A 27770-nucleotide genomic window follows, 5' to 3' on the forward strand; every position below is an offset into this window, starting at 1 on the left:
ACAGGGCAACTAAGCCCATGTGCCACAACTACAGAGCCTGTGCACTAGAGCCCAGGAGCTGAAATTACTGCACTCACACGGTACAACTACTGAGGCCCAAACGCTTTAGGGCCCACGTCCCGCAACAGGACTGTCACAATGAGAAGCCCACACACAGAAACCAGAGAGTAACCCCCACTCGCCACAGATAGAGAAAACCCCTAGCAGCGATGAAGACCCAGCACAATCAGATATCAAATAAATACATTATTTTAAAAACTAAGACTCTGACCAAGAGCCTAAAGGTAGCAGTGGCCCCAGGAAGGGAGGAGCCAGGAGGTCCTGAGAGCACCAGGCGTCCAGAGGGCAGGGACGGCAGGCGGGTTGGCTCTGAGCCTGTGCTAAATGGCCTTGATCCATCTTCTTAGCGCTTGGACCTAGAAGTCAGGCCAGAGAATGTGGTTGTGTCCCCCTCAGTGTGACCCCGGCTGCATTTCCAGGAGTGCAGGCTCTGGGGCCCAACGGCCTGAGTTAAAATCTTAGTTTCACTGCTCAACAGTCCTGTGGCCTCGAGCAAGTTATTTAATCTCTCTGTGTCTCAGCTTGTCCCACTGTAAAATCGGAATGATACAGGTACCTCGATTCAATACTTTTAGTCTTGGTTTTGTTCTTTTTTTTGGGGGGGGGGGTCTTGTTTTTTACATTTTTTTTTGACCACGCCACATGACCTGTAGGATCTTAGTTCCCTGACCAGGGATCTAACCTGTACCTCTTGCACTGGAGGCTCAGAGTCTTAACTACTGGACCACCAGGGAAGTCCACAATGCTTTTAGTCTCTTAAACCGCACCTGACACATGCCAAGGTGTCCCAAGAATTGGGATTTCCCTGGTGGTCCAGTGGTTAAGACTTCATACTTCCATGGCACGGGGGCCCAGGTTCCATCCCTGGTCGAGGATGTAGATCTCACTTGCTGCAATTAAGAGTTCACCTGATGCAACTAAAGATTCTTCAAGACCCAGTGCAATCCAATAAATACAATGTGTTTAAAAAAAAAAGTGTGATGAATTATTGTTGCCAGTTATATCGTCATCCCTGATCTCAGTGATCTTCACAACCACCCTGGCAGGATCACCCTCCGCTTTAAAGAAAGGGAAGAGACAGCCAGACCAGGCCCGTGCTCACACTGGCCTGTTAGACTGTGAAGGCTCCCTGCCTGCCTCCCCCTCCCGCCAGGCACACAGAGTTAGAGACCCACACACAGTGACCTAGAGGCTTTATTTACAAGAGGAGACCGGCCTGGCCCCACCTGGGGCCTTGCTGGGCTATATACAGGATCCCAGGAGAGGGAGGTGGGCACACGGCCATTTAAATTACAATAGAATGGGGGAGGGGTGTTGCTCCAAGGTTCAGGCTGTGGGTCATCCACTGGAGGCCTCTGCAGAGACCGGGCTGAGGCTGCAAAGGGAAGGGAGGAAGGGATAAGGCGGGGCTGGACCTGGAGTGGGGGACAAGACGCAGGTCTGGTGGGGTTGGGAAGGCAGGGTGAGGCCACAGCTGCCCCCTCTATCCAGGGCAGAAAGACCAGCTGGGAAGCCCCAGGGACAGGCCAGGGAAGGGCCGTACCATGGCCGCCCCAGGATGAGCCCGGCTCACTTCCTCTTCAAGGAGCCCTTGTTCTTCTCCTTGTCTGCTGACCGCTGTTTCTTCACCTTCTCCTCCTTCTTGTTCTTACTGTGCACATTCTCATACACGTCCTCCCTGTGTCTGCAGGGCGGGGCCAGCGGGTCAGGAGACAGGGGCAGGGTTCCCCAGCACCAGCCTGGGGTGACATGGGGTCAACCCATCTCACAGGTGAGCAAACTGAGGCCAGGAAAGCAAGGACACCAGCCCTGACTGTGTCCTAACACTAGATTAGAAGCTCCTCGGGGCAAAGGCTCCACCTCACACATCAGTGTACTCAGCTCAGGCCCCACGTGGAAGGGCACTCAGAAGACACTTGTGAATACAGGTTGTAAGAACTAAGCTTATACTTGAACCCGAACCTCCCTGGGAAGGAAGGTCCGGCTAGGCAGGAGCCACTCACTTAGAGGAGGTGCGGGAGGCCTTGGCGTGGGCGTTCTTCATTGCTGGCGGGTAGGTGATGTTCCCGTATTCCGATTCCCGGCCCTTCTGGGACTGCGGGGAGAGGTGTGGTTGGGAGGCCGGTGGTCCCAGCAGCACCCCATGACGCCCACTGGCCCCCTCAGCCCAGCCAGGCCCCTGCTCTGCTCGCACCTGCATGACCTCCAACTTCTTCTTGGTGGTCTCGATGAACTGGGCGATGGCCACGTAGATGAACTTGTACTGAGCCTCCGTCTGCACCATGCCCGAGCGCTGGGCCCGCACCATCTGGATGGTCTTCTGGATGTCGATGTCACAGTCCAGGCCTGGCCGAGAGGGCAGCCGGATGTCAGGCCCCAAGCGGAGGCGAAGGCGGGGGCTGCTCTCCCACCAGACCCAGCGTCCCCAACCGGTCACCCTCACCCTTGGTGGAGATGCTCTCCATGAGCATGTCGATGACAATGATGGTGCCCGTGCGGCCGATGCCGGCGCTAGGGAGAGAAGGGGCGCGTGAGAGGCCCAGCCCTCATAGGCCGGGAACCAGGGGCTTAAACGGCGCCGGCAGGGGCGGGGCTTAGGGAGCGGGCAGAAGGCAGGGGTGGAGCTTAGGGAAAGGTCAGTGATACAAGCTGCTGGAACCTGACTGGGTCAGTGCGGTGGGGGTGGGGCAGGCAGGGTAGGGGTTTGCCCAACTCTGCACCCATGCTCATCCCTCCAGCCAAGGGATTTGGGGGGAGAGCCTTGCACACAAGTGCTAAGACGCTGCTCCCCGATGTCCATCCCAGTCCTTCCCAGCCCCACCGCCTGCTTCCACTTCTCCCTCTTGCCCCCACCACCTCAGGAGACCTGGGACCCCATCCCACCTGTCCTGCCTACTACCCTGGCACCCTGGCCTCCCGGGCCCTCTCCCACAGCTTTGGCCCGAGCCAGGCTGCCCTCTTCACATGAGGACCATCTTTCTGTAAGGCTGCATCTCCCTTTTTCTTCAGATCCTGACAGCAGGGTGAGGACAGTTCTCCCGCCTGCGGGCCACGAGGCCACTGGGCTCAGGAGACTTGGGGAGCAGCTAACAGGAGGTCTCCCCTCCTCCCCACCCTCTGCTGCCACCCCCTGGGCACACAGACCCCAGCAGCCTCAAGACCCCACAGAGACCCCAGTTTCACCTCCACCACTAGGCCAGTCAGGCCGATGCCCCAAGTCGCACTGTCTAATTTCAAACCCAGATTGTTAAAAATAACACCCTCTCACCCACTTCCTTCCTGTAACGTCTAAATTAAGGCCATGGGGATTTCAAGAAGGTGGGGGGGGCGGGCACAGGCAGCCGGGTCATTCTTGGCGATGGGCCTGTCCCTGGAGGTAGAGTCCCTGAGACAGCACGTGGGGGGTACCTCCAGGCTCACCCCACCCAGCCCTGCCCCAGGACACACAAGAGCTGGTGGACAGAAGGAGGAAGTCCTTGCCCTCAGAGCCTGGGTCACATGGAGGGAGCAGGAAGGGAAGGGAAGGAAACAGACCCCCGTCCCCACCACGGGAGATATAAAAACATGAACGACCCCCCTTCTGGAGCATTTACTGTACTCCAGACACAGTGAGAGGGTTTCACGTTTGCCACAGCCCCATGAAACATTGACTTTACAGATAAGGAACCTGAGGATCAGAGACATGAAGTCATTTGTCTGAGATCACACAGCCAGGGAGTGGAGGAGCTGGAATTTACAGAAGCTACATCTGTCCAGCAACCCCTGCCTATCCCCTCCCCTCCACCCAGACCAGGCGACCTGCTGGGGCCCCTGCTGCTCATTGCTCCCTCAGCTCCCCAGCTTAGCAGGGTCTCCCGAACATGAACATGGGGAGCTCCAGTGGACCTAGTGGTGCATGAGCCGAGGGGCTGAGCTGGGGGCACTGGCAGGAAGGGAGAAATAGGAGTGGCATGAAGAGGCCTCGGCACCCCTCCACCTCATGGCTGCAGACGGTAAAGAGAAGAGTTGGGAAGCCACACCGACCCCAAGGAGAAACACCGTGGGTAGGCATGTGTGAAAAAACAGTAGTGACCAGGACCTGGGTCTACCGTGAGCCCTGCTCCAGGTTCCCCCCACGGACCAGCAGTGACCTGACAAGAGGCTTGGCCCATTTCCTCATTTGCACATGGCAGGTTGAACTAGACTGGACCGGATGCCATATCTCTATGGAGACTCCCCATGCCAGGCACAGGCTCAAGCCATGGGCTTGGTTCAAGCTAAGTTCCACCCGTGGGTCTGGAAGCCATCAGGGAACCCAGAAGAGGTGGAGGGCCTGGGAGGCTTTAAATGCATTCTCGTGTAATTCGCTTACAACAGTGCAGGGCGCTTGGCAGTACTCACTTGCCAGCTACTACTTGGATTATTATCACCGATATCATATCATTGTCACTCTCACCTGCAATGCACGATGATGGGCCCTGCGTGAGGCAGACTCTCCTGCCGCTGGTTGATCTGGTCCAGGAAGCTGAGAACACCCCCAGGCTCACTGGGGACCCCGTGATCAGGCCAGCTCAGGTACTGGTAGTGCCAAATCTCCCGAATCAGGTTCTCCTGGGTGGAGGACATAGGGTCAATGTGCCCTGCTCCCCAACGTGGCTTCATTCTATCCAACCCAGAAGAATGAGCGTGAGCAGGGCCCCCAGCCTGGGGCAGGAGCAGGGGACACTCACATTTTCCAGCGGGGAGACCTGTAAGTTTCGGAGTTTGTACTCAGTTGTGTCGTGTTCCCCGCAATTGGTTACGGTGTAGGGTCCGTAAACACGCTGACTGCCCACTTCTGGCCAGTATGGAACACATTTGTTCTGAAAAGAGAGGGGGCTGGGGATGTAAGGCACAGAGGCAGGGCCTGAGTGCCCGGTGCTGGCCCCGTAGCATCTGACAGATGAATGGATGACCTGGCCAAGAGTCAGAGGCTTAGGTCTTGTCTCAGCATGCTCCAGGTGGTGAGACCTGATCAGCCGTTCAACAAGTCATTCCGCGCATGCTGGCTGGTATAGGCCTCGCACCTGAAGCCGCACCAACCAGGCTGGAGTGCCAGACACAAGTAAGACACAGCCTGGTGCGCCAGTGCCTCCAGGAGCTCACAGAGAGAAGGGTGAGCCAGGGAACTGAGCTGCTGAGGAGCCCGGGGTAAGGGGGTGCAGGCAGAGACTAATTCTCTCTCTAGGTAACGGAGGAAATCAGGGATGGCTTCACAGAGGAGGGAGCATGTGAGCCGGGTCTTTAAAAACAACGAGGAGTCTGTCGGGCAGAGATAGGGAGGAGAGAGGAAGTCACTTCCTAGGAGAAATGAGCTGCTGCAGAGGCACAGAAACCTGAAGGAGCCTGGCAGGTCAGAGGTGAGGGCTGGAGGGTAGCCACCGAGCCTGAGTACCAGGGTCCTCGGGGGGACAGCCTGACGCAGAGGTTACATACTTCTGCACAGGTCACAGCCACTCCAGGGCAAAGGGTGCCGTGCAAGGGGGCAGCCTGCCCATGGGGGTGACAGTTTGGGACCGACTTCAGAGAGAGTAATGAGGCTGAGTGGAGAGGAGGGATTACTACCCTGAGGGGGATGGTGGGCACAGGGCGGGGGGACACTTAAGGGATGGAGGCCTCTGGAAATCTGGGTCTGGTGGTCAGGGGAGTCCCACATGGGAAGCAGAGACCCAGGAGTTATCGTGTACTCAGATTTCTTTCTCAGTTCCCCAAGGAGGTCGGGCCCTTGCCCTCCGAGGTGCCCCTAAGTGTCTCTCCAGCTTAATGGTGGTGGAGTCGTCCTGGGGGTGGGGGCAGCGCGGGGCTCAGCCTACCCGGCCCTTCTCCACCTCCCGGGTGGTCATGACAATGACGCAGGTGTTCTCCTGCCACACCATCTGCCAGAAGTCGTTGACCGTGGCCTCCAGGCAGCCCTGGCTGGCGATGTAGGTCTTAGCGTTCTCATCAGGGCCTAGCAGCTGGTTCTGGACAGAGTGCAGAGACGAGCAGGGCTGTGAGCCCCTCATCCACCCACCCACTCACCCATGGCAACAGCTCTGGCTTCACCCGATGTCTCTGGACCCAGTATCCCCAGGAGCCGGGGTCCATTTCCCGTCCCCACCCCACCATGACCGGCGAGCACACCGACCTTCACATAGTTGGCGTTAATGTAGTCAGACCCAGGGATGTTACTGTCGCGTCCCTGCAGGACCACTCGACTGTGGTCAACTGGGAGTGGGCAGAAAGGATGCAAGAAGGGCCTGGGTCAGAAACCCTTCTTGAGCTCCCAAGCCATCCTTGCCCAGAAGCCCTGTGGGCAGGCCGGTGTGGGGGACCCACATGGGTTCTCAACCCATGTGGGCTGGAGGTTTCAGAGGAAGAAGGTGGTGGGGTGGGGTATGAGGGGATTCTCTGGGAGCCTGGAGGAAGGGGGGATGCCCTTGTGGGTGGGGGTCCCTCATAGAGCTGGGGAAGGAGACCGTCTGAGATGGGGGGAGGTCAGCTAGGGGAGAGGCATCTCCTGGGTGAGTGGACGCTGCCTGAGTTGGGCGCGGGCTGGAGGCTGCCCAGGGTGCTCACACGGAAGGATGTTCTTGTAACGGTTCTTGCTCTTGTTTTCTGGCCGCTGCCCTTCCAGCCGCTGGTGCAAGTTTTTCACCTCCTGCTTCTGCAGACTCTGTGGGACGAGTTGGGGAAATGGAGCCTCAGGCCCAGGAGAGGGGCATCCATGGGTGGAGAGGTCATGGGGCAGACTAACATGAGGATGGGGAGCGAGGAGACGGGATCTGTCTGGGACCCCACGCCCTTCACCCTGCTGGTCCCATCACAAACCTCAAACTCCTCCCAGAAGCCGGCCTTGGCTGTCTCCTCTGACTCCTGCTTCTTGTTCAGTTCCAAGACCCGGTTCTCAATGTCAGCCGCGTTCACCCTCGTGGCATAGTATGGCTGGGGTGGGGGAGGCCAGAAGTCAGCCGCTTATAGAGCTCAGAGGCTCAGGGAATGGGAGGAGGCAGCCAGGCCTACCCCTCACCTGCCGTAGGTAGACGAAAGCGCCGGAGGCCTCCTCGATCCCCGTCCTCTTGAAATGCTCCACCAGGTCAGTGAGGCTGTCGAAGGTCTCCGAACCCCCCACTGTGTAGCGTCCGCCCTGAGGGGCTCCAAGTCAGGCCACCTGTCTGCCTGCCTGGACCCCGAGCCTTGGACCAAAGCCCAGGCTGCCCCTCCCCAAGGGTACGGCTGTGGGCACAGAGGGAACCCCCAGCGGGGTGCCTCCCTGGTGCCCAGAGGCCTTACCTCACACATGACTTTGATATGGGTGACTCTGAGCGGGGAGCCGGGGCCAGCCTTGGGCTGGTCGCTGAGCACGGACAGCACAAAATCTCCAGGCTGGCTGAGGCTCTCACGCACAAGGAAGGTCCAAGGCTCCCCCTTGGCCTGCAGCAAAGTCTCTGCCTGCCCTCCAGACATGTGGCCATGGTACCACCTAGGGAAGACGGCATCCGGGGAAATGAGACTGAGGCCGGGGGCGGGCGCTGGGCAGACGCTCAGGGAGGGGGCAGGGAACTTGGGCCCCTGCCATGTGCTGAACTGAGCTCTGCTACATGCTCTCAAATCCGCCACTATGAGTAGGTCCGTCACTCTCACAGAAACCTGAGAGGTAGGTACTACCCATTCTGCAGATGAGGAGACTGAGGCTGGGCAGTTGCACACTGGCCCAAGGCCCCAGCTGATAAGTGGCAAGCCTCAGGACTTCTAAGCAAGCCCACCTCTGCAAGTTTAAGACACAGGCAGAAAGGCAGCCACATCCAGAATGTTCAGAGGGGAGAAACCCAGGAAGGGTCTCCATGAAAGACAGGGCTAGGAGAGGGAAGCAGAAATGCAGACGGAGGCCAAACCACAGACAGCAATGGGGTTGGGAGAGACGGAAGTCACAAGGGAGGGGAAATGGGGAGAAGTCCCCCTGGGGGTCGGGAAGGTGGACAAGCCTGCGGGGTGAATAGTGGTTTGGGGGCTTTGGGGTTCCCCAGGTGATGTCACTGAAGGGGCTGCTGGGGTTCAGTGTTGGGGGGGGAGGCTCGAGGGGCTCAGAGGGGCAGAAAGCAGAACTAGGACCTTTCCCCACAACACACCCCCTTCCCAGGAGGAAACTGTAGCCCCACAATGCCCAGCCCCACAGGAAACCACGTGATGGAAAAAACACAAAACTCCTTCTGGGGAGAGAGTGAGAAGTGAGGTTGTGAGGTTTCCTCAGCCCAGGGACAGGGGAAGGGGGGGCATTTTCCAACCGCAGGAATGGGGGGAAGGAGGGAGGGGGCCAGTCTGTCCTACCCCGTCGTACTTCAGCCCAGAGGAGACTGCAGCTCGGAGACCTCCAGAGTCCCCAGCCCGTGCAGGACCCCTGGGCCACCATATCCCACCACTCAGGGATAGATCAGGGCCCTCAAGCAGTGGGGAGGGGGCTAACCCTCTTCCCCCAGGCCCCACAGGATGAGGAAGTCTCCATGCAAATGTCAGGCTGACCACAGGCAAAGAGCTAGCCATTGAGGGGACAAATGCAAATTCCCCCCAGAGGAGGGGCAGCTGCCAAGGCCAAGAACCAGAGCAAACCAGAGCAGAGGTTGGGATAAAGAGCGTTCCCCACAGGTTCCCAGGGTCAAGGGTGGATCCAGGCCTCCTGGCGTGGGGAACCAAAAGCCCCTCTTTAAGTCAGCTGCCCTGGTCTTGAGTCCCTCTGTCCCTGACCTCTTCCAGCCACAATTTGAACCCTGACCCCAGGCCCCAGGGGGTCCTCTCAGCTCCATCCCTCTTGCAGTTCCATCTTCAACCACCCCTGTATCCACCCATCCTCTGGCAGCAGCCAGTAGGCCGGACCCTGGCTGTGGACAAGGAGGAGGCCAGGTCATGAAGAACCTAAGAGGATCTGGGCAGAAAATCCCCATGAATGTGGCAGGTGGGGTGCAGGAAGAGGGTGAGAGGCAGTGAACACCAGGGAAGGATAGACACCAGCAAGGGCATCCAAGTGCTTCCCTCCTAGGGGAGGCGGCTTCACCAGAAATGGATCTTTGGCTGCATGTTCATGGGGAAAAGGGTCTCCAGGGGTGGGTCTGGGGCCTTTTCCCCAGCCTCATCCAGTTCTCAGTCTTAGCCAGTGACTTGAATAAAATACGGTGCAAGCTGGGAGGCATGCATCTCAGAAAGACCGAAAGCTGAGAGAATCCAGGTTCAGAATCATTCCGACAATCGATGCACAAATACAGGACAAGGACAAGTGGCCTTGGCCCTAGGAGTGTGCAAAAAAATCCCCCATAACAACCCAGAGTTGTTCAGCTGCCCTTCCCCTAATTATAGGAGCTATCATGGAGAAACAACTGGAAAATGAGACACCTCCCAACCCGCCCATAAAATGCAGAGTCTTTGGGTCTGCGCACACTTTGGGGAGACCACCTGGGGAGTAGCCAGCCCAGTTCTGGGGACCATATCTTTGAAACCAGAAAGATGGGCGGGAAATGCTTAGAGTATTGTCCTGTGCCCAGCTACAAGGCCCTTGCACCCCTATGACAGTTTTCAATGATGTGGGTCTGGTCAAGGGACTAGTCCAGCACTAGCCAGCCCCAGAGGGCAGACCCATTCTCAGGGGACACTGAGATGAGGCTGCGTGTCCTCATACACGCTGACCCCTACGCTCCTCCTCAACCATAGGAACCCGTGCTGGGGAGGGAACAGTTACAAGAGGTCAGATTCCATCTTTCTAACAACAGAGCCAGCCATTTGGGAGACACAGCCACGAGGAGAGGCCTCTCTGGCAATGGTAGGGCCTGGGGCGCGGGTGCACAGGGACCCTGGAGAAGGGCCAGGCAACCTTCTCTTGCTTCCTAGGAGTTGATGGAAAGGGAGCCCATGGATCACACGGGGGGAAGAGGCCCAAGGCGAGGAGGACAGCCCACTTCTCGGTGGGGCGGGCCAGGGAGCGAAGACCCTCACCTCTCACTGGTGGGGTCTGAGCAGTTCAGCGGGTACTTGAGGTGGATGATAGTGCCGTCTCGGTCCTGTAGAACACCCTGCTGCTGCGTGTAGTACTCCACCAGCTCCGTCAACGTTGCGAACTTCTCCCCTCCATACAGATCGTAGAAGTCCCCAGAGTTCTGGATCCGAATATGAGTCACCTGGTCCCCAACCCTGCAGGGCACCCAGTGGAGGTAAGGCCAGTGGAAGGGAGAGTGGAGGTCGGGTGGTGGGGGGCGGTGGGGGTCCCGGGCAGGGTTGGGGTGGATACATCCAAGGGCCTGGGGAAGCGAAATGAGCAGCCAAGGGCTGGCACCCCACCCCTGGCTGGAGCCGCAGGCCACCTACCTGACGGAGAGGGAGAAGTCACCCTGGTTCTTGCGGCTGGGCCGTGCCAGGAAGCTTCCGTGGACCCCTCGGCCCTTGAGCAGGGTCTCCGCATCCAGCCCACTGAGGTCTCGGTGAAACCACCTGGGGGCCGGGGGGCTGGTGAGGAGAGGCCCCAGGGCCCTGGGGCACCCTGCCTCCTGCCTACCATGGGTGCCCGGCCCTTACCTCACCATCCTGGGGTGCCCGGGGCGGGGAGTGGGGTGAAGGCTTGCAGGCAACGGGGTGGTGCCGCTGAGTCTGGGCAGGCGGGGGACGCTGGGGCCAAGCTCTGGCAGCTATCAGCACCCGGGCCACCTCGCCACCCAGCCCCGTCCTGTCCTGCTTCTGGGGCTGCCACTCCACTGGCCTGGGGCAGCCGGCAGGGCGGGGACAGGAAGGGGCGCGGCCGACCCCTTGGGGGAACTCACTCACTTCTCGTTTTAGGGCAGAGCAGGGAGAAGCACGGGGTGGCGGTGGGGGTGGGGACAGGACCCGCTTCCCACACGCCTGCCATCGAAGGCCTGAGGAGGGTGGCCCTCCGCACACGACCACCCGAATAAGAACACACGTGAGCCTCCAGCGCCCTAGGCCAGCTCATGCTTGGTCCATAGGAACCCACACAGTCACGCGCCATCTCTTCCTGGTCCATGCAGCCTTCCCTGGTCCAAACCAATAATAATGGTGAGGGTGGCAACTATCATTAGTAGAGTCTGCCCAGACAACAGGCACTGTGCTGGGCAGTATTTACCTGCCTTATCTGATATGTCCTCACGGTAGCCCTGTGAAGCAGGTACCTTCATTATTCCCATTTTCCAGACAAAGAACCTGAGGCTCTGGGCTTGAAGGCAGCTCGCCCCAGGGCCACACGGTCAGTAAAGCAAACCAGAGTGCAAACCAGACGGCCTGGCTCCAAAGCTAGTGATTTTAGCTACTATATGCCAGGCCTCAGGGCTTCAGAGAACAGAATAAGAAGTTAAATAAAAAGTTAAGGGACTTCCCTAGTGGTTCAGTGGTTAAAAATCTGCCTTGCAATGCAGGCAGGCATCACAGGTTCGATCACTGGGCAGAGAGCTAAGATCCCACATACTTTGGAGCAACTGAGCCTGTGCCACGACTAAATCTGTGTACCACAATGGAAGATCCTGTGTACTGCAACTAAAACTGGACATAGCCAAATAAGTAAGTAAATTTCAAAAAAGAAAAGAAAAAGTTAAAAAGGTTGGGGAGGGTGGCACTTCCCTAGGGGTCCAGTGGCTAAGACTCTGCTCCTAATACAGGGGGCCCAGGTTTGATCTCTGGTCAGGGAACTAGATCCCACATGCTGCAACTAAGACTTGGTGCAGCCAAATAAATAAATAATTTAAAAAAAAAACTAACAGAGGTTGAGAGACTCTTCCAATCAGGCCAAAGTGGGAGCGGGCAGTTTCCTAACTGTTTAGGCTGGGCAGATGCCTCTTAGAAGGATAGAAACCCTCCCTCGACACACACATCTGAATAGGTGCCCTGGGACAGAGGGCTGGACAAAATGACCCTGGAGCAGCCCTGTCCAACTGGCATCTTCCCTACTTCTTGTCCTCGGCCTTTGGGCCATCCACCATTCCCCAACCCTGCAGTCAGGTGAGAAGCAGAATGGGAAGCAGGTGGGGCCAGAGCCCCCAGCCCTATGGATGGATCCACTGGAGTCTGAACTGTAGGTTCTTGCTGAGGGGGTCTGGTCTGAATCCAACGGAGCTCAGGACTCTGACCAGGGGCCTGTCTCCTGGGCTGCAGAGGGGCACCCAGATCTGGCCATGGCCTATTCTTAGGGCCCATTCACCTGGGGAGTCCCTAAACACTAAAAGCTTGTGATACTCCATCTAATTCCAAATACAAACATACCGCCAAACCAAAGCAAGAGGAAAGAAGCCCAGTGCAAGATACACAAGAGAGGACTTCCCTGGGAGTCCAGTGTTTAGGACTCTTCCAGTGGTTAGGACTACAGACTGCAAGGGTTCAATCCCTGGTAGGGGAACTAAGATTCCACAAGCCCTGGGGCACAGCCAAAATTAAAAAAAAAAAGATACACAAGAAACCCTGTGAGTGGATTCCCTAGGGAAGGGACCAGAACGGGTAGCTGGAGGAAAGCGCTGGGAGGGACCTTTCCTTCTCCCTCCTTCCACCGTTTTTTTTTTTTTTTTTAATATTTTTGTATTTATTACTTATTTAATTGGCTGCACCAAGTCTTAGTTGTGACATGCACGATCTTTGAGCTTCATTGCAGCCTGCAGGATCTTTAGTTGCTGCATGTGGGATCTACTTCCCCGAGCAGGCATCTCTCCCAGGCCCCCTGCCTTGGGGGCCTGGAGTCTTAGCCACTGGACCACCAGGGAAGTCCCTTCAGTCCACCTTTTTGAAGACTGTAGCATAGGCATGTCATCCCTTCATTAAAATAAGTATACTGACTGGGAGATGGCAATTTCTGGGATAGCAGATCTGAGTGGTGTGTACACAGATGAAGTAAATGTGATGTTCAGTATTCAAGCACATCATGTATGCTATGCCTCAAAAAAGAAGGAAAAATAAATAACAAACTATTCAAGCCCAATGAAAGTCTATTTTCTTATGTTGGCTACTTTATCATTTTTTGAATATCAATTCACCGCCCTCCCCACCCCCAGAAAGGATTTCTGGAGACCCTGCTTGATCTGTTTATCTCATGGTCTAACACTGACTACCTCTATCTTAGGCAGTAGCCCTGAAAGACTATGAACTCTCCCTCACAGCAGGGGGCAGGAAGAGAATGGACACCATCACCTCCACTACAGGGGCCCCTCACCTCCAGCACAGGAGGTCCACAGCTGGTATGGCTCACCTCCAAGTGGTTAAAACTTAGCACCATGTCTCACACAGAGCATGTGTCAAATGACCACATTCATCCAGACCCATGTACATACATGGTCACAAGCCCAGGTCCAGTCCTACCCATGCACACCCTGCTTGTCACGTACAGATGAGTATACACACACATGAGTGCACGCACGCACACACAAGCATCCACTTAGGCACACCCAGTCCCACTAAAGGCAACCTCATCACCCAAGTCCATCTACACATGCACATAGTCAGGTGCAAACACCCACACGTGGACACATCATCCCAACCACCCACAAAGTTGCAGGTCCCTACGTAGCACCCAACACCCACTGTACAGTGGCCACAAGCCGCTCTCCCTCTGGAATTTTAAAAAAGAAACTAACTAGGTACCCAGAAACTCATGAAAGAGACAGGAATTTCTCTGAAGGGTGTCAAGTCAGAAGGCAGACAGACACTGGGATGGTATGTACAGTCTCTACTGTCCCTTGGCAGGAAAATAAAGAAGAAGCACCACCCTTCCCTTGGCGTAAGTGCTCTGGAGTTCACAGAGCGCTTGCACACGCACACACACACACTCCCATTTGGGCCTCAGACATCCCTCAGGGCTCAGTGGTTGTGGCCCACGGTCTTAGTTGTCCCTCTGCAAATGGGATCTTCCCGGACCAGGGATCAAATCCATGTCCCCTGATTCTTAACCACTAGACCACCGGATCTAGGAATTATTTTCCCCATTTTTTTTTTTTAAAGGGAGGTAAACAGGCTCAAGGAAGCTGAAAGTTAAAAAAGTAAGGGCCTACTAATTCAGAAGAGAAAATTACTCACTTGGGAAGCAAGGAGATAAAGGCAGAGATGAAGATCAACGGGGATGCAGAAAGACAGGCAGTCTGGAAGAGCAAACAAAGTAATCTCTAGAAAGCTCTTGAAGTTCCCTGGGCCTCAGTATCCCTACCTGATAAATGGGTTTAACAATATTTCCCAAATGCTGATATAAAAAGCCAATATGAAGTCAGCTTTTAGTATGAACAGCATTTATGTGACATTATTAATGTATATGCCAACCCTATTTAGTAGGTCCTGTTAGCCAATTTTATTTTTATTTATTTATTTTTGGCTGTGCTGGGTCTTCCCTGCTGCTTGTGGTCTTTCTCTAGTTGAGGTACATGGGCTTCTCAGTGCTGTGGCTTCTCTTTTTGCAGAGCACGGGTTCTGGGGCTCAAAGGCTCAGTAGTTGTGGCCCAAGGGCTTAGTTGGCCTTCAACGTGTGGAATCTACCCAGACCAGGGATCAAACCCATGTCCCGTGCCTTGGCAGATGGATTCTTAACCACTGGACCACAGGGAAGTCCATGTTAGCCCAACTTTAGAAACAAAAACTAAGGCTCAGAGAAGTAACTGGACCAAGGTCACAAACTAGGAAGGGGGTAGGCAACAAACCAAGGCCGTCTGACGTCTGACAAGTCCACTGTCCTTCCCACTGCACCACTCACTGTGGGAGGAGGAGGCAGGGTGTGGGCACAGCCCACGACGAGGCCGGGGTGGAGGGGCTCCTCCCTCAGAGGCCTCTGGGGAGCTGGCACGGGACCCACGAGCATAGTGCTGGCTGTGAGCCGGGCCCTATGGCTGAGCTGAGCTGCTCTGAGAGGCTGGGACCCTTGGCAGAGGGTCTCACAGGGCTAGCCTGAGGAACCAAGGAAGGATTCTTTCTCAGGAAAGGACTTGCCAACCATCTGGCAGGAAAATGATGGAGGCAGGAGCATGGAAGGGATTGGGGACCAGAAGACCCAATGAGAACCTTGACAGCAGGGATCTCCTTGGCGGTCCAGTGGTTAAGACTCCTCCCTCCCAGTGCAGGGGGCTCGGGTTCAACCTCTCATCAGGGAACTAGATCCCACATGCCACAACTAATAAATAAATATATTTATATATAAATAAATCTATCAATAAACAAATTATTTATAAATAAATCTACCAATAAATCATTTGTTTACACATAAATTAATAAGTAATTTAATTATAAATAAATCTATCAATAATTTATAAATAAATATATCAATAATTTCTAAATACATTAATAATTAATAAAATAAATTTTTAAATAAATTTTTATTTTTTTAAAAAAGAATCTTGACACTGGGGCTGAAGGAGACAAGGGGTGCACTGAGAGCAAGTGAATATAAGAAGCAAGAACTTATTGGACTTGGGGTGACCAACCTACCAACTCACCAAGACGCCCAGCAGGTCCTCACTGTAGTATCCAAACACCAAGAAGGCCCCACGTGACCCAGCCCTCCTCTGTCCTCACTGGCCAACTCTGCCTCCAGGCACCATCATTCAGTTTATTCCCACAGTAGGGTCTTTGCACTGGCCATTCCCTCTGCCAGCAGCACTGGAGCCTGATTCTTCCTCCTCATCCAGGTCTCACCTTCTGAGTCACCGACTCAGGAAAGCCCTCCCTGGCCCCTCCAGCCAGTGATGCCACTGGCACCCCAGTCCCTTATTAGCATGTGAAGCTGGTTTATTTTCTGGGTAACACTTCTGAGACCCGGCAATTATCCTATTTAATGGGTTCCTTGGGCAGTCTGTCCCCTTCCACCTGCGTGAAGCTCCGTGAAGGCAGGAACTGTGTCTCTCTTGTTTGTTACAGTATTGGCAGCACCTTAAAAAGCACCTGGCAGAACTTCCCTGGCTGTGGTTAGGACCTCACCTTCCAATACCCAGGGTGTAGGTTCGTCCCTGACTAGGGACCTAAGATCCCTCCCACATGACTTGGGGCCAAAAAAGCAAAACATAAAACAGAAGCAATATTGTAACAAATTCAATAAAGACTTAAAAAATGGTCCACATTAAAAAAAAATCTTTAAAAAAATTTAAAAACTAAAAAGCACCAGCATACAATAGATACTTAACAGTATCTGAATGAATTGATGCAGAGGAGTGAAGGAAAACTGAGGGAGATAGGAATGAAGGATTTGGGACATTTAGTGGCAACAGGGCATCTTTCTCAGGTCTGCCTTTCAGATTTGTAATGTTTCAGGTGACATTCAGCTCCCTAGGGAACGTGTCCTTAGCAGAAGACAGAAGCAGGGGACCAGAAGGCAGAGAAAGAAATTTGGTGAGAATAAATATGCATCTGTCAGGGAGAAAGTACTAGAGAAGGGGGGTGGGTCAGACGGTCATGAACAAGGCTGGAGTTCTGGCATCTTGTGGGGGAAAAGTGACCTGGGGAGGGGGCAGGGGCAGGTCGCACTCATGGTCATGCACCTGTCAGGAATGAGCAGGATCCCCGCCCCTCCCTCCCGAATGAACAGGAGCCCCCGTTACCCAGATGGAGCAGGGGACTTACCCATGGGACAGCATTTCCCCAGAGGGGTGGGGAGTCCCAGGCAGAAGGCACAGGGGGCGGGGTTGAGCCCCGTGGCGCAGCTGTGCAGGGGCCCAAGCCAGGTGAGGAAGAATGCTCAGAAACCAGCCACTTTCCTCTCGATGCTGCCCGCCAGGCCACAGGCACCGCGGGGACAAGCCCCTGGACTAAATAACCCCGGAAAAGGGACAGGTGGGGCGGAGCTGGCCTCAGCAGCTGGCTTCTCCCTCCAGCCCCACTCAGCAGTCTAGCGCCAGGCCAGCACTGCCTGCCTGTCCCCCGCCTCCCTCCCTGGGGAAGGGAGGAGCCACCTGGAACTCCACCTGGCCCGCCAGCCAACCGAGCCGCAGGAAGCTGGGTGCTGCGGGCAAAGCCCAGGAAGTCACCCTGGCCAAGAGGGAGCACCAGCCAATGGGGAAGTCTCCAGGAGCACAGAAGCCCAGGGCCCTCAGGAAAAGTCCAGAAAGCCCCACTGCTCAAAGGGGGTGAAGGCTGTGCAGGCCACCCCACCCAGGGAGGTTGAGGGGCCGGCCCATCCTCCCACTCTGCAGTCTACCCTGGAGCGGGTCCAGCCCTGAAGGAACACAGGAAAGATCTGGACAGGGAAATGGGACAGCCTGAAAGGCAAGAGAGAATAAGGCGGGACATAGAGGTTGTCAGGGTCACAAAAAACAGACATCAACACTAAGTCACAGGCACATTTATTATACTGCGGTACAATTAGGTCTTCCCTTCCCCAGCAGTGTTATGGGAGGGCCAGCCCTCAGGAGGCGGCCACGCTGCCACCCGAAGCAGGCCCGTGGGGCGGCAGGGTCATGGGCGGCAGGAACAGAGCCTTCAGCTTCCCCGACAGGCTGGCAATCTCGGGATCCTGTGCTTCGTAAGACTTAACAAGGCGGGCAAACTTAAGAACACCTGCAAAGGGGAACGAAGCATCAGTCCACATCCACAAGGGACGGATGTGCCCAAGATGGCAGGAGGGAGCAGCTTGAGCTGGAGTGGATGGCTGCTTCCCCTCTGGCCAGGTAGCTGTCTTCAAAACAAGACCCAGGCAATGCCCTGCGTGGTCCGGATAAACTATTTCCTGGTCTATACCAGGCACGACCGGATGGCATGCAGTGAATGAATACATCCCAGAGCAGTGTGCTTCCCAGGATCAGATTAACCATTTTAGCAGTTTAGTCACAAGAGCCCAAAGGATGCATACCCACCAGAACGAGATGGCCAGTCTATAACCAGGACACAGGAGGATCATGGGCCAGCTGGGCGGAATCGATAAACATTCTTGGAGAACTCGGTGATCTCACCCAAGAAACTGAACCCTCAGATTAGCCAGCCCTCAGATTAGCTGAAACACTTTGGGGCGGGGGCTGCATAAGTGTGTGGTCATATAGACATCTCACTAAAAGCCATCAAAATGGGGCTCATAGGAAGTTCTCCTGTGGCCTCCAGCACTGGTTTACTAGCAGAGCCTGATTTCTCATTTTAAAACGGAATAACAGTATAATTAATGGTAACGACAACATGCACTTAACCTCTCGGCTCAAGTTCACAGCAGACCCTGGGCTCTGAGCGCCAACACTGTTAGACTGTGGCTGCCGCCGTGTGGCGAGAAAGGGGACGACGGCTCAGGGACCCAACAGATCCATCGTCCTCTCCTCGACCCAGTTCACCGCCGACCCCCGTCCGACCCACCTTCCCCATCGCAGCTGAAGCCGTAGGCTTTAATAACCTCCTGCTGAATCTGCGTGGCCACGGGCAGCACGAATTGCAGCATTTTGCCCATGTCGTTACACGCGTTGTCCCGAGCCTCGTCCATGCGAACGGCATTCTCCGGCGCCGAGAACGCCTGGATCACCTCGGCCAGGACCACTGTGCACGGATGCAGCCCAGGGAGGAGTCGCCGCCGCGAGTGGGAATCCGAGTCCGGCCGACGCGAGCGACAGCGCAAGGAAAAGGGCAGCGGATTAGTGAACTGAAGCCGTAATAACCCGATAAATTCGGCCCCCGAATTCCTCGCTGAAGGCAAAGAGGCCCCTCTAAAAAGAGGATGGTCCCCGCGCGCCCCCACTTCCCAGCGAATGCAGTCACACCTCTCGCCCAGCGCCCTTCTCGAGAAAGGAGCCCACCCGGCAAATGGGAGGCTTCTCACCCTTGGCCTGCTCGGCGCTCAGGGCCGCGGACTGAGCCGAGGCGGACGCCATGGGACAAAAGATGCACGTGCAGCAACGACAAGCTGGCAAGAAACGAACCAGCTCCTAGCGCGGCCCTCGCAGCGAAGAAGGGAGGCGAACGGGAAACTACATCAGACAGAGCCGGAAATTTCCAGACAAGAATCCCAACCTCCCGGGTCTTCTCCGCCAAGAACGGACTAAACACGTAGACCAAAAAAAAAAAAAACCCGTATCAAAAAAAACACCAAGTTTCTCACCCAAATATTATTCTATTGTTCATAAACACTTGTGTGGGAGGGGCTTTCCGGTGCAAACCGGAAAGCCTGCTAGACAAATTCTAAAAGAGCTGTAACACTGCAGGCGTAGCACCCGGAGATCGCACGGCATAGCCACCAACCCCGCTGTCAGTGAGGGTGAGCCCCGACGGCCGGTTCCTAGCTCCTATTGCTCTACAGATAACGAGGCAGACTGCGACTTTCGGAGGGGAAGACCGTGTTCTAAGGAACTCTCTTAAATCCTTCGCGGCTCGAGTTTACGAACGGTGGATGGGGCCCTATGCAAATGACCCGATGCCGATTGGCTGATAAGGAAGCCAGTCACGCCCCCTTTAGTTTTTAAGAACGCAGACAAGGCTTCGCAGCAAGAGCTCGGCGGCTCCTGCGCTTTCCTAAAATGGTCTTGCGTCGAGGTGTGAGGTGACGCCCTCTAATTTCCCTTCCCTTCTGGGCGTTTGAAATTGTCCCCCCACTCCCTCTCCCCGCAACCTTAGGGTGGTTAAGACACCTGGGTTCTAAACTTATTGCAGCCACGCCCCCTGCACCTCCGCTGTATCACCATTTCTAGCTACTCAACCGAAAGGATTCGGGTCCCCGGAGGCTCCTAGCTGTGGGACCAGTGGCAGAAACGCCTCCCGAGTCTGCGTAGTTCCCTAGAGCTGTCCTGGGCCGCCAGCATTCTGACTGCCCAGCTTTGGGGAAAAGGGTCGGGACTTGCCCCGGCACCCCCTTATGGCGGAGCCAGGGCTCCAGGACCCCGGGTTCTTTTTGAGTCCCCTCTCCAACTCGCCAGGGTCCCTACCCACTTCCGGGCTGGTCTCTGGGAGGTCGCACGGCTTTCTCTCAAGGTGTCACTGCGCGGAGACCCACACCCCCACCCACGCCCCACAGCCCACAAAGAAACAGCCACAGACATCTTCCTGGGGAGTCGTGAGGATGTTTTTGTTTGGTTGGTTTCGTTTGGGATGTTCTTTAAAGAGCGTCATATAGATATTTATATATATAAATTATTAATGTGGGGGAGGGGCAAGGGTCATACATCGCAGTGAGGGGGCGCACACGGGGCGGGGGGGGGGGTGGCGGCTGGGGATGGGCAGGGGCGGCACACGATGCTACGCAAAACAGCCACAGCTAACAGATGAAATAATCACACCAGGGGTGGGGGGCGGGCAGCGGCCACGGGTGGGGGCGGGGGGCTGGACGTAGGGGAGGAAGAAAGTCGGGGGTCAAGGGAGAGGGACCCGGTCCAAGATACTGTGCGCTTTCTGCCCCCCACCCACCCCCTCCCCGCCTCCGCACACCACAGGAGCCTCGGCCTTCCATCTGTCCCTTCCTCCCTCCTGCCCAGAAGCCCGAGGCCCGGGGCCTGAGCCGCACCCCGGAGGCTCTGAGTGGCAGGCGGGGAGAGAGGCCTCCTTGGTCGAGGCAGGGGCACGGTGCTCTCTCGATCGCAGGTCCTACAGCGGCTTGTCGCTTTCCTTCTTCAGGTGACTGGGGGGAGAGCGGGCAGAGTAGGGGGTGGGGGGGAGAAAGACTGAGGTCCATCCTGACCCGGCCCCGCTCACTGATGGGTCCCCTCCCGCGGGGGCCACACCCACCCCTGGCAGGCTGGGGTGCATCCCCTCCGCCGGGCCCCCTCCGGTGGGTCCCAGGCACCCTGTGGTACCTGTAGTAGTCCTCCTGGGCGGGCAGCGGCACACTGTGCAGCGGGTGATGGGCGTGCAGCCACTGCTGCTGCTCCAGCGCCAAGCGCTGCAACTCAGCTGACTGTGCGTGCATGGCCTGCAGCTGGTGAGCTGCCGACATCGGGGCAGAGAGGGAGGCTGGCAGGTCCCGGTATGGAGCAGCTGTGGGCAGGAAGGGCAGGGGCCACATGACTGATGAGGTACTCAGGTGGCCAGACACTGTACATACAGAAGAACCGCAACTAATCAACTTAGGTGACAGCCAGTCCTGCAAGCTGCCAGAGGTGGTTAGGATCCAGGCCTCTGAGCCTGACCCTAACATCTGTGCCTCTCAGCCAGGGCCTCCGCCGTCCAGTTTCCATTCCCAGTTCCTCCCGCCACCTCCTCATCTCTCCCCAAGCCCAATCAGACTGATTCCAGCACCTAACTTCCTCTATTCTTTCGAGAGACTGTTCCCACCCCCAACCTCCATCCTTACCAAAGAGCTGGTGACGAAGAACTTCGTTCTCGTGCAGAGGGTGAGGAAGAAGGGGGTTGGGGAGGGTCCCAGCTGGGTAGGGGATCCGGGTAAGGTGAGACCCTGAGGCCAGGGGATCAATGAGAGGGTGCACCGAGGCAGAGGCTGGAGGGTAGAGAAGAGGAAGGTGTCAACAGAAGGCAGGTTTGGGGAAAACCATGCATTTGGGTGAAGGGCTCCATGCCTGGGAAGAGAGGTGGACGATCAAACACAGGGTGATCCAGTGAAGCAAAAAAGGCACAATGGAGGGGCTAGGGGTCTGGGAGATGGACAGGGGAAGACCCTACTGCAGGAGGGACGGACGGACGGATGGCAGAGGACAGGAGATTCCAGTTCTCAGAGGGACCTGAGGAATAGGGAGTGGACTACCGAGAGGAGATGGAAGAGAAAAGGAAGTTTAGGAAATGAGACAGAGAGGAACTTAAAAGACAGCACAAGGAGCCTGGAATGAATGTGATTGTAAGGCTAGATGGGGGCAGTGTTCTGACAATTAGAAAAATGGTAGAAAGACTCATTGTGGGTAAAGCTCATTGTCACTTGTGATCCCACAACCTGAGCCACAGGGCTTTCTAGGTCACAGATCTGTAGATTCGGAGAGGAACATGAAACACCTCTGCCTGGATGGAGAAAATGGCAAGAAACAATAGAGCTGAACCCAGAGAAGCAAGGAAATAGTTATGAGAAGGGCTCAGGGACAGAGGCTGTGAGGGGAGGAAGGTCGCACTCCTTTAAAGGTTTCCACCTCTGGCTTCTACCATGGGGTGTGGGGGGAGACGCCAGACCTGAATGGGGCTGAGGTGTGGGGCAGGGTCTCTGCAGTAGGGCTGGGGTAAGAGGAGACAGGCTGGGGAGGCAAAGACCAGGGCAGCAATCTCAGGAGAGCGGCTTAGGCCAGACGTGGGGTGCGAAGTCCAGGCCTGAGCAACAGAAGCGCCCAATGACCTGCCAGGGTGCAAGGTGATCTCAAAGGGCCTGGCCAAGGACAAAGGAGTCTCACCTGCGTGGATGGCATCCTGCTGGTGGAGGTGCAGGTGCGAATGGATGTGGGAGTGCTGGTGGTGATGGGGGGTCACGTTGAGCATCTGCAGCCGCGCCAGTGGGTCATTGCCCAGGGCGGCCACCCTTTCTGCATGCTGCCTCTCAGCTGCCAGACGCTCCGCGTAGGACATGTCAGGCCGCAGGGCGGGCCCAGCTGCCAGAGCTAGACGTTCTCTCTCCAGCGGCCCCAGGCTCGGATGGAAAGGAAAAGGGTGCAAGCCCGGGGGGCCAGGCTGCAAAGCCAGGCCCCCGTGTCGGGGGAAGGGATCCAGGCCTGGCCCAGGGACCCCATGTAGGGGTTCCAGCTCGCTGGGCTTCACCTCAAAGCCAGGCTTGAGGCGGTCACGCAGGTCTCGTTCACGGGCTTCCCGCTCCCTCTCCCGGGCTGCTGGGTCACTGCTGTACAAGGCCGGGACATTGTAACCCAGGAGCCCCGGGTCCACTGCCCCCAGGGGCACGTAGAACGGATGGTTGCGATTGCCAGGAGACATCACGTGGGGCCGGGCGTATTCACTGAGGGTGCGTAGGGCTGGAGTGTCGGGGCCCAGGTAAGGGGGCACTGTAGCCACAGCACTGCCCGGCTCAAACGGAGGGCGATGGGGCACTGGGCCGAGAGATGGGCACTCCACTGGAGCACGGCCCTCCTGAGCCAACTTCTGTGGGACACAGGGAGACGCGGGGTCAACAAAGCAGGTCCGGGTCCTCAGCTGCTAATTTGTCTCAGCACCTGAATGCCTAAAGCCTCAGCTTACTGTAACTCGGCCTACCAGGGATTTCCCAGACCCTTCTCTTCCTGCGGAGGAGAGATGCTCTTCCTACGATCCACGGGTACTCTGACCTGAGCTTGCCTTTCTTTTCTTCAGCCCAGGGATGCAATTCCTGCCGCTGGAATCCTCTGGTCTCCATTTCCTGGGTTGCCATGGCTCCTCCTGTCCGACAGGTGGCGCATGGCCCCACCCCCTTGAAACTCTCTGAGTCGCGTAGAGGGCGGCCCCGAGGCGGGAGGCGCGCACAGTGACGCACTCACCACGCTGCGTTCCAGCTCGCGCTCCTTCTCGCGCTCGCGTTCCTTCTCGCGCTCCCGCTCGCGCTCGCGCTCCTTTTCTTCGCGCGCGCGCTGTTCGGCCTCGCGCCGCACCTTCTCTACCAGGTCGGCCCGTTTCTTGGCCAGCTTGGACCCCTCCAGCGGTACGAAGTACAGATCGCTGCGCGCGCACGAGTTAAAGCCGCGGTCCAGGTGTTTGTTGAACCTGCCGGGCGCCGAGGTAGCGCGCGCTCAGCCCTGCGAGCAGCACCCCCACTGGCGGCCGAGAGCAGGGCCTGGAGTACTTTGATAAGCATCACACGAACGGGGGACCCATCCCGCGCTCGCCACCCCCAACCCCCGCCCCGGCACTCACCTGGCCGACTGGCTGGCGTGGCTGGGCACATCTACCACCTTGGGAGGGGGCGAGGGGCTGCGGGCCGGGGGCACCGGGCTCTCGGGGGTCTCATATTCCTCCGCCGGCTCCTGTTTGATCTGCGTGGCACTCAGGGGCGGCCCAGAGGCAGGGGCCGCAGGCGGTGCGGGCAGGGACGACAGGCCGGAGGGCCCCGCAGGCGGCAGCGGCCCTGGCCCCACGGTGGGCGACCCCGGCTTGAAGGTCCCTGGGCCTGCGGGCGGCGAGGCGCCTCGGTAGCCCGGTGGGGTCCCCGTTCGGAAGGAGGGCGGCGACCCCGGCTTGTATCCAGGTGGAGTGGCTGTCTTGTAGGCCCCTGGGGACGGGGCTCGCTTGCCATACGGCGGGGGCCCAGGTGGGGAGGCTGTCTTGTAGCCTGCTGGCGAGGAAGCCACTGTGGCAATGACCGTGGAAAGTGTGGCCGAGGAAGTGGTGACCGGAGGCACCGGTGGAAAGGGGTAGGGCGCCCCTGAGGGGCCCTGGGAAGGAGAGGGGTGTGAACCCGGGTAGGACCCTTGAGAGGAGGAAGAGGAATTGGAAGAAGAGGAGGTTGGGGGTCCATTAGGACCTGCTTGGCTGTAGGACACCTGGCTGTGAGGTGGGGGCAGGTGTGCTGGCCCTGGTGGATAGGGTCTCAGAGACCCCAGGGAGGGAGACATGGCATAGGGGTGTGCATGGTGGGAACCACCGCTCTCCAGGGGGTGAGGATATGCTCCAGGGGGAGGGGGCCCAGAGCCCCCATGATGTGGTGGTGGTGGTTGCTGCTGCTGCTGCTGTTGCTGGTGGTGGTGGTGATGTGTTGGGGCTGATGGGTGGGCTGTGGACTGGCCTCCAGCTGAAGGAGGGAAGGGACCTGGGTGGGCACTGCTGTTGGCTAAGAGGCGGCCATAGGGAGGAGGTGGAGGGGGACCCTGGCTCCACACAGCCTGGGATGGAAGAGAAGGCTGCGTATACTTGGGGGGCTGATTAGAGACAGAGAGACTGGTCGGGGGAGGGAAGGAGTGGGGATAACTGGGCAGTGCCTGGGAAGCGGGGTACTGGGAGGCAGAGGCAGAGGCAGAAGAATTGGAAGAGGCGGCTGCTGCAGAGCTGCTAGTAGAGGATGAGTAAGGATACCTCATTGTGGGGGCAGGGGCTGAAGAGGACGCAGGGGGCAGAGGATGGGGTGAAGGAGCCAGAGTGGGCCCCTTCTCCGGGCCAGGAGGAAGTCCACCCATGCTCTGCCCCATGGCATGGGGGGAAGGGAGATGCCCAGGTAGTGGCTGGGCCCCCAGGCCAGGAGGAGAGGCCGATGCATTGTTAAGGGGTCGCAGAGCAGGTGGGGGAGGCAGGTTTGGTGTCACGTGGGGGAAGGAGGCTGGTGGTGGCGCAGACGGTAGGCTTCCACCACCGACTGGAGTGTTAGGTGGCTTCGTTGGGGGAGCACCACCAGCCCCAGAGCTTGATATTGAAATGGGGGTGGTGGGTGGGGGGTGCTGCTTACCCCCACTAGGGGCCCCCACTGAAGAGGCAGCCCCACTCCCCTTGGGACCCAGTGGGGGTCCAGACAAAACTCCCCCACCAGAGCCCCCAGGGTAGAGCTGTGGATGAGGGGGAGGAGCCCCTGGAGGAGCCTGGAACATCCGAGATGTGGGGGGCTCCATGGGAGCATGATATCCGGTGGGTGTCACAGAAGGGTGGGGTTCAAAGCCAGGCTCTGGCTGTCGGGGGGTGCTGTCAGGTGGTGGAGGGGAGGGAGGGAAGAGTGGAGGTGGGTGATAGGGGCGGGCTGGGCCCTGGGACAGGCCAGAAGACGAGTCGGAGTCATTCTCCACGCTTCCAGGGCTGTAGATGCTAGGAGACGTGCTCCGGTTGTCCTGGTCGATGTCCCTGGGGTCACTGCTGCCATCGTCATTGAGGCTCCGCCCATCCAGACTGTCCAGATCGGAGGGAGACTGGGGCCGGGGCAGCTCCTGCTGCACAAGAGGGAGAGCCGTGGTGGCCTTTGCTTTTCCTGCCTCCCCTGGATTTGGGGCCTTGCTGGCACAGAATGATTTCCCATCCACAGCACACCACTGCACCACAACAGGAAGAGTACTTTTGCTAAGCCCACCGCCTGGCCTTCTGGGGATCCTCCATTCTCGCAGTCTCTCCGCTGCTCCCTAGCAGGCATTCGAGTTCCCGCAGGGCAAACCAGTTCCTTCCTCAGACATCCATCTCTAGCATCTCCTCCCATTCCACAGCTGAACCCAAATCCTTATATTCCACCAGCCCATCTGCCATCCTCTCATCTCATCTACCCTTCTAATTAAACATCCCAGAAACCACTGGTTCTTAAAAAGACTGCTTCTGCATGCTCTACTTACTCGTTCCTCCTACTGAGACTTCTCACCCTGGATCTCCTCCCCAGACCCTGCCTGAAAACCAGGCCCTAGAAAGGGAGAGGCTAGAATCCCCCGTGCTCTACCCATTCCTCTTTGGCACTGCCTGGTCACCTGACACTCTGACCAGAGCCCTAAAGATCTGACACATCCAGACAGACCACTTCCATAAGCACTCGGATAAGACTATTCTCTAATATTGCAGACAAAATTAAAGTAAGAATTGTGAGTGAAAGAAAGTTTGAGTGAAAGAATGTCAAGAAAATGGGTCATGATGGCGACATGGGTCTCCCACCTCAGTTTTGGTCTTTTTTGGTGCATTGGTCTCCTCACTTTCGCTCTCTGAGATCTCTTCACTCCGGCCCTGCTTGCTGACCTTTGGGGTGGAGGCTTCCTCTACTCGGGCTTTCTGTTAGAAAGAAAATTCCTATCTTGTACTTCCACCGGTGCCCTCGGCCAGACAGGAAGCTCCCCCCAACACACACATACACCATCAGCCCCAGTGCCCGGGCATCCTGTGGCAGGACGTGGGGACAGAATACCTTGGCCGTCTGCCTAGACTTCTCGGCTTTGCCATCACTGCTGGACGTGCTGACCCCGCCAGGGGAGGCCCGGCCCCTCGGTCTCAGCTCTTCCCGGGGCCCAGGGGCCTCTTTCTTCCGTCCACTCCTCATTGACATCTGAAGGAGAAGGAAGTGAGCAGATGATGTGGTTTTCTACATTACACCTCACTTCATCCTGTGCCTTCTTTCTATTCTCCTCCAGTGGCTGTCGCAGAAGGATGGGGTTCAAAGCCAGGCTCGGCTGTCAGGGGAGGAAGAAAGGAGGGAGGAAAGAGTCGAGGAGGGTGGCTGGGGTGAGCGGGGCACGGGGACAGGCCAGAATCTTCCCTGACCGTGGCCTTGTGTCTCTCATTTTTCCTCCTACTCACTGAGTCTTTATTCTGTCGTGTCTTCATTCTTCAGGCTGTGGAGACCCCATTCTCCTCTGCCCGGGCAGCTGGATACAGAAACTTCTCTGCTTCACCCTAAGTTCCCCCCAGCTACGGCCTGGGAAGCAAGAAGCAGGCTCTCCGAGTTTTCAGCACCTGGAACTTGCAGGGCCTGTCTGCAGTGAAGCCTGTTGGAAAAAGACCATCAGAGTCTCCAAACTGGTGAACAGAGTCTGAAGGGGGTACTGCTGCACTTGTCAAGGGGCTGAGTGGGCAGCCCAGCCATGACACACTGCTGGCTTGCCCATGGGCCGCTCCAGCTGTCTGTAAGTGAGGGAACCTCTGCTGGCCATGTCATCCCCTTCATCTCTCTGGAAGGCAGAAAGCGCAGAAGTTTCTATGCGCCCCAATTCAGGAGATCACACTACTTCCCCCTTGGAAATACATGCGCACACGGAATTCCACAAAGCCTTACAAAAGGAGCACAAAGAGATGTACCTGAAATATAAGCTGATTTATTGAGTGCCTTATGTCAAGCCCTTAGTTGACATAAAGCCCAATTTCATTTCATGTTTACAACCATCCCTGAAAGTGAAATTCATTCAGTCGTGTCCGATTCTTTGCGACCCCATGGTCTATACAGTCCAGGGAATTTTCGAGGCCAGAACGCTGGAGTGGGTAGCCATTCCCTTCTCCAGGGGATCTTCCCA

At 56.9% G+C, this 27770-nt stretch overlaps 3 protein-coding genes, 1 long non-coding RNA gene and 1 other non-coding gene across 7 annotated transcripts; 1 reads left to right on the top strand and 4 right to left on the bottom strand.

Annotated features, from left to right (window-relative positions):
- Positions 1–1236: 1236 nt before the first annotated feature.
- PTPN6 (protein tyrosine phosphatase non-receptor type 6) lies at positions 1237–16934 on the bottom strand. 2 transcript variants are annotated; one of them, XM_061418056.1, is made up of 16 exons: positions 16624–16934; positions 10408–10530; positions 10039–10233; positions 7351–7540; positions 7088–7204; positions 6889–7002; positions 6637–6733; positions 6206–6285; positions 5892–6041; positions 4770–4901; positions 4496–4650; positions 2504–2571; positions 2255–2406; positions 2064–2155; positions 1604–1744; positions 1237–1435 (listed from the first exon to the last, which is right to left on the bottom strand). In XM_061418056.1, the coding sequence occupies exons 1-15, from the start codon at positions 16635–16637 to the stop codon at positions 1630–1632; spliced, it is 1794 nt and encodes a 597-aa protein (XP_061274040.1). In that variant the 5' UTR covers positions 16638–16934; the 3' UTR covers positions 1237–1435; positions 1604–1629. The 2 variants fall into 2 exon arrangements, with proteins under 2 accessions (XP_061274040.1, XP_061274041.1); XM_061418057.1 differs by lacking the exon at positions 16624–16934 and adding an exon at positions 10615–10804.
- Positions 16935–17325: 391 nt separating this feature from the next.
- Positions 17326–19327, bottom strand: C5H12orf57 (chromosome 5 C12orf57 homolog). The gene is made up of 3 exons (XM_061418064.1): positions 18794–19327; positions 18337–18513; positions 17326–17556 (listed from the first exon to the last, which is right to left on the bottom strand). Exons 1-3 carry the CDS (start codon positions 18843–18845, stop codon positions 17405–17407), a joined length of 381 nt encoding a protein of 126 aa, XP_061274048.1. The 5' UTR covers positions 18846–19327; the 3' UTR covers positions 17326–17404.
- Positions 19111–19172, bottom strand: LOC133248984 (U7 small nuclear RNA). The gene has a single exon (XR_009736802.1). It is a non-coding gene; the product is annotated as a U7 small nuclear RNA (small nuclear RNA).
- A 680-nt stretch (positions 19328–20007) lies between the features above and the next one.
- On the bottom strand, positions 20008–27151 carry ATN1 (atrophin 1). Of its 2 annotated transcripts, none has more exons than XM_061418055.1 (9): positions 27061–27151; positions 26672–26809; positions 26425–26538; positions 23731–25721; positions 23358–23580; positions 22290–22986; positions 21254–21397; positions 20757–20937; positions 20008–20581 (listed from the first exon to the last, which is right to left on the bottom strand). In XM_061418055.1, the coding sequence occupies exons 1-9, from the start codon at positions 27085–27087 to the stop codon at positions 20548–20550; spliced, it is 3549 nt and encodes a 1182-aa protein (XP_061274039.1). In that variant the 5' UTR covers positions 27088–27151; the 3' UTR covers positions 20008–20547. The 2 variants fall into 2 exon arrangements, with proteins under 2 accessions (XP_061274039.1, XP_061274038.1); XM_061418054.1 differs by having other exon boundaries at positions 23731–25724.
- On the top strand, positions 23507–27630 carry LOC133248226 (uncharacterized). Its single transcript, XR_009736640.1, has 2 exons — positions 23507–23595; positions 27095–27630. It is a non-coding gene; the product is annotated as an uncharacterized LOC133248226 (long non-coding RNA).
- The last annotated feature ends 140 nt before the right edge of the window (positions 27631–27770 follow it).

The sequence above is a fragment of the Bos javanicus genome, chromosome 5 (assembly GCF_032452875.1).
Source record: "Bos javanicus breed banteng chromosome 5, ARS-OSU_banteng_1.0, whole genome shotgun sequence".
In the NCBI taxonomy this organism is placed as follows: domain Eukaryota; kingdom Metazoa; phylum Chordata; class Mammalia; order Artiodactyla; family Bovidae; genus Bos; species Bos javanicus.

Excerpts from the sequence above, each read along its gene's own strand:
- PTPN6 (XM_061418056.1), bottom strand. Across the intron at positions 7,541-10,038 it reads TCAGACCCCACCAGTGAGAG|GTGGTACCATGGCCACATGT; the intron begins GTGAGGGTCTTC and ends CGTCTTCCCTAG. Across the intron at positions 2,156-2,254 it reads AGAAGTTGGAGGTCATGCAG|TCCCAGAAGGGCCGGGAATC; the intron begins GTGCGAGCAGAG and ends CTCTCCCCGCAG.
- C5H12orf57 (XM_061418064.1), bottom strand. The coding sequence starts at position 18,845 with ATGGCGTCCGCCTCGGCTCAGTCCGCGGCCCTGAGCGCCGAGCAGGCC. Across the intron at positions 18,514-18,793 it reads GAGCGCCGAGCAGGCCAAGG|TGGTCCTGGCCGAGGTGATC; the intron begins GTGAGAAGCCTC and ends ATCCGTGCACAG. Across the intron at positions 17,557-18,336 it reads CTTCAGCTGCGATGGGGAAG|GTGTTCTTAAGTTTGCCCGC; the intron begins GTGGGTCGGACG and ends TCCCCTTTGCAG.
- ATN1 (XM_061418054.1), bottom strand. The coding sequence starts at position 27,087 with ATGAAGACACGACAGAATAAAGACTCA. Across the intron at positions 26,539-26,671 it reads AGTCTAGGCAGACGGCCAAG|AAAGCCCGAGTAGAGGAAGC; the intron begins GTATTCTGTCCC and ends TCTTTCTAACAG. Across the intron at positions 21,398-22,289 it reads GCAGGATGCCATCCACGCAG|CCTCTGCCTCGGTGCACCCT; the intron begins GTGAGACTCCTT and ends TCTACCCTCCAG.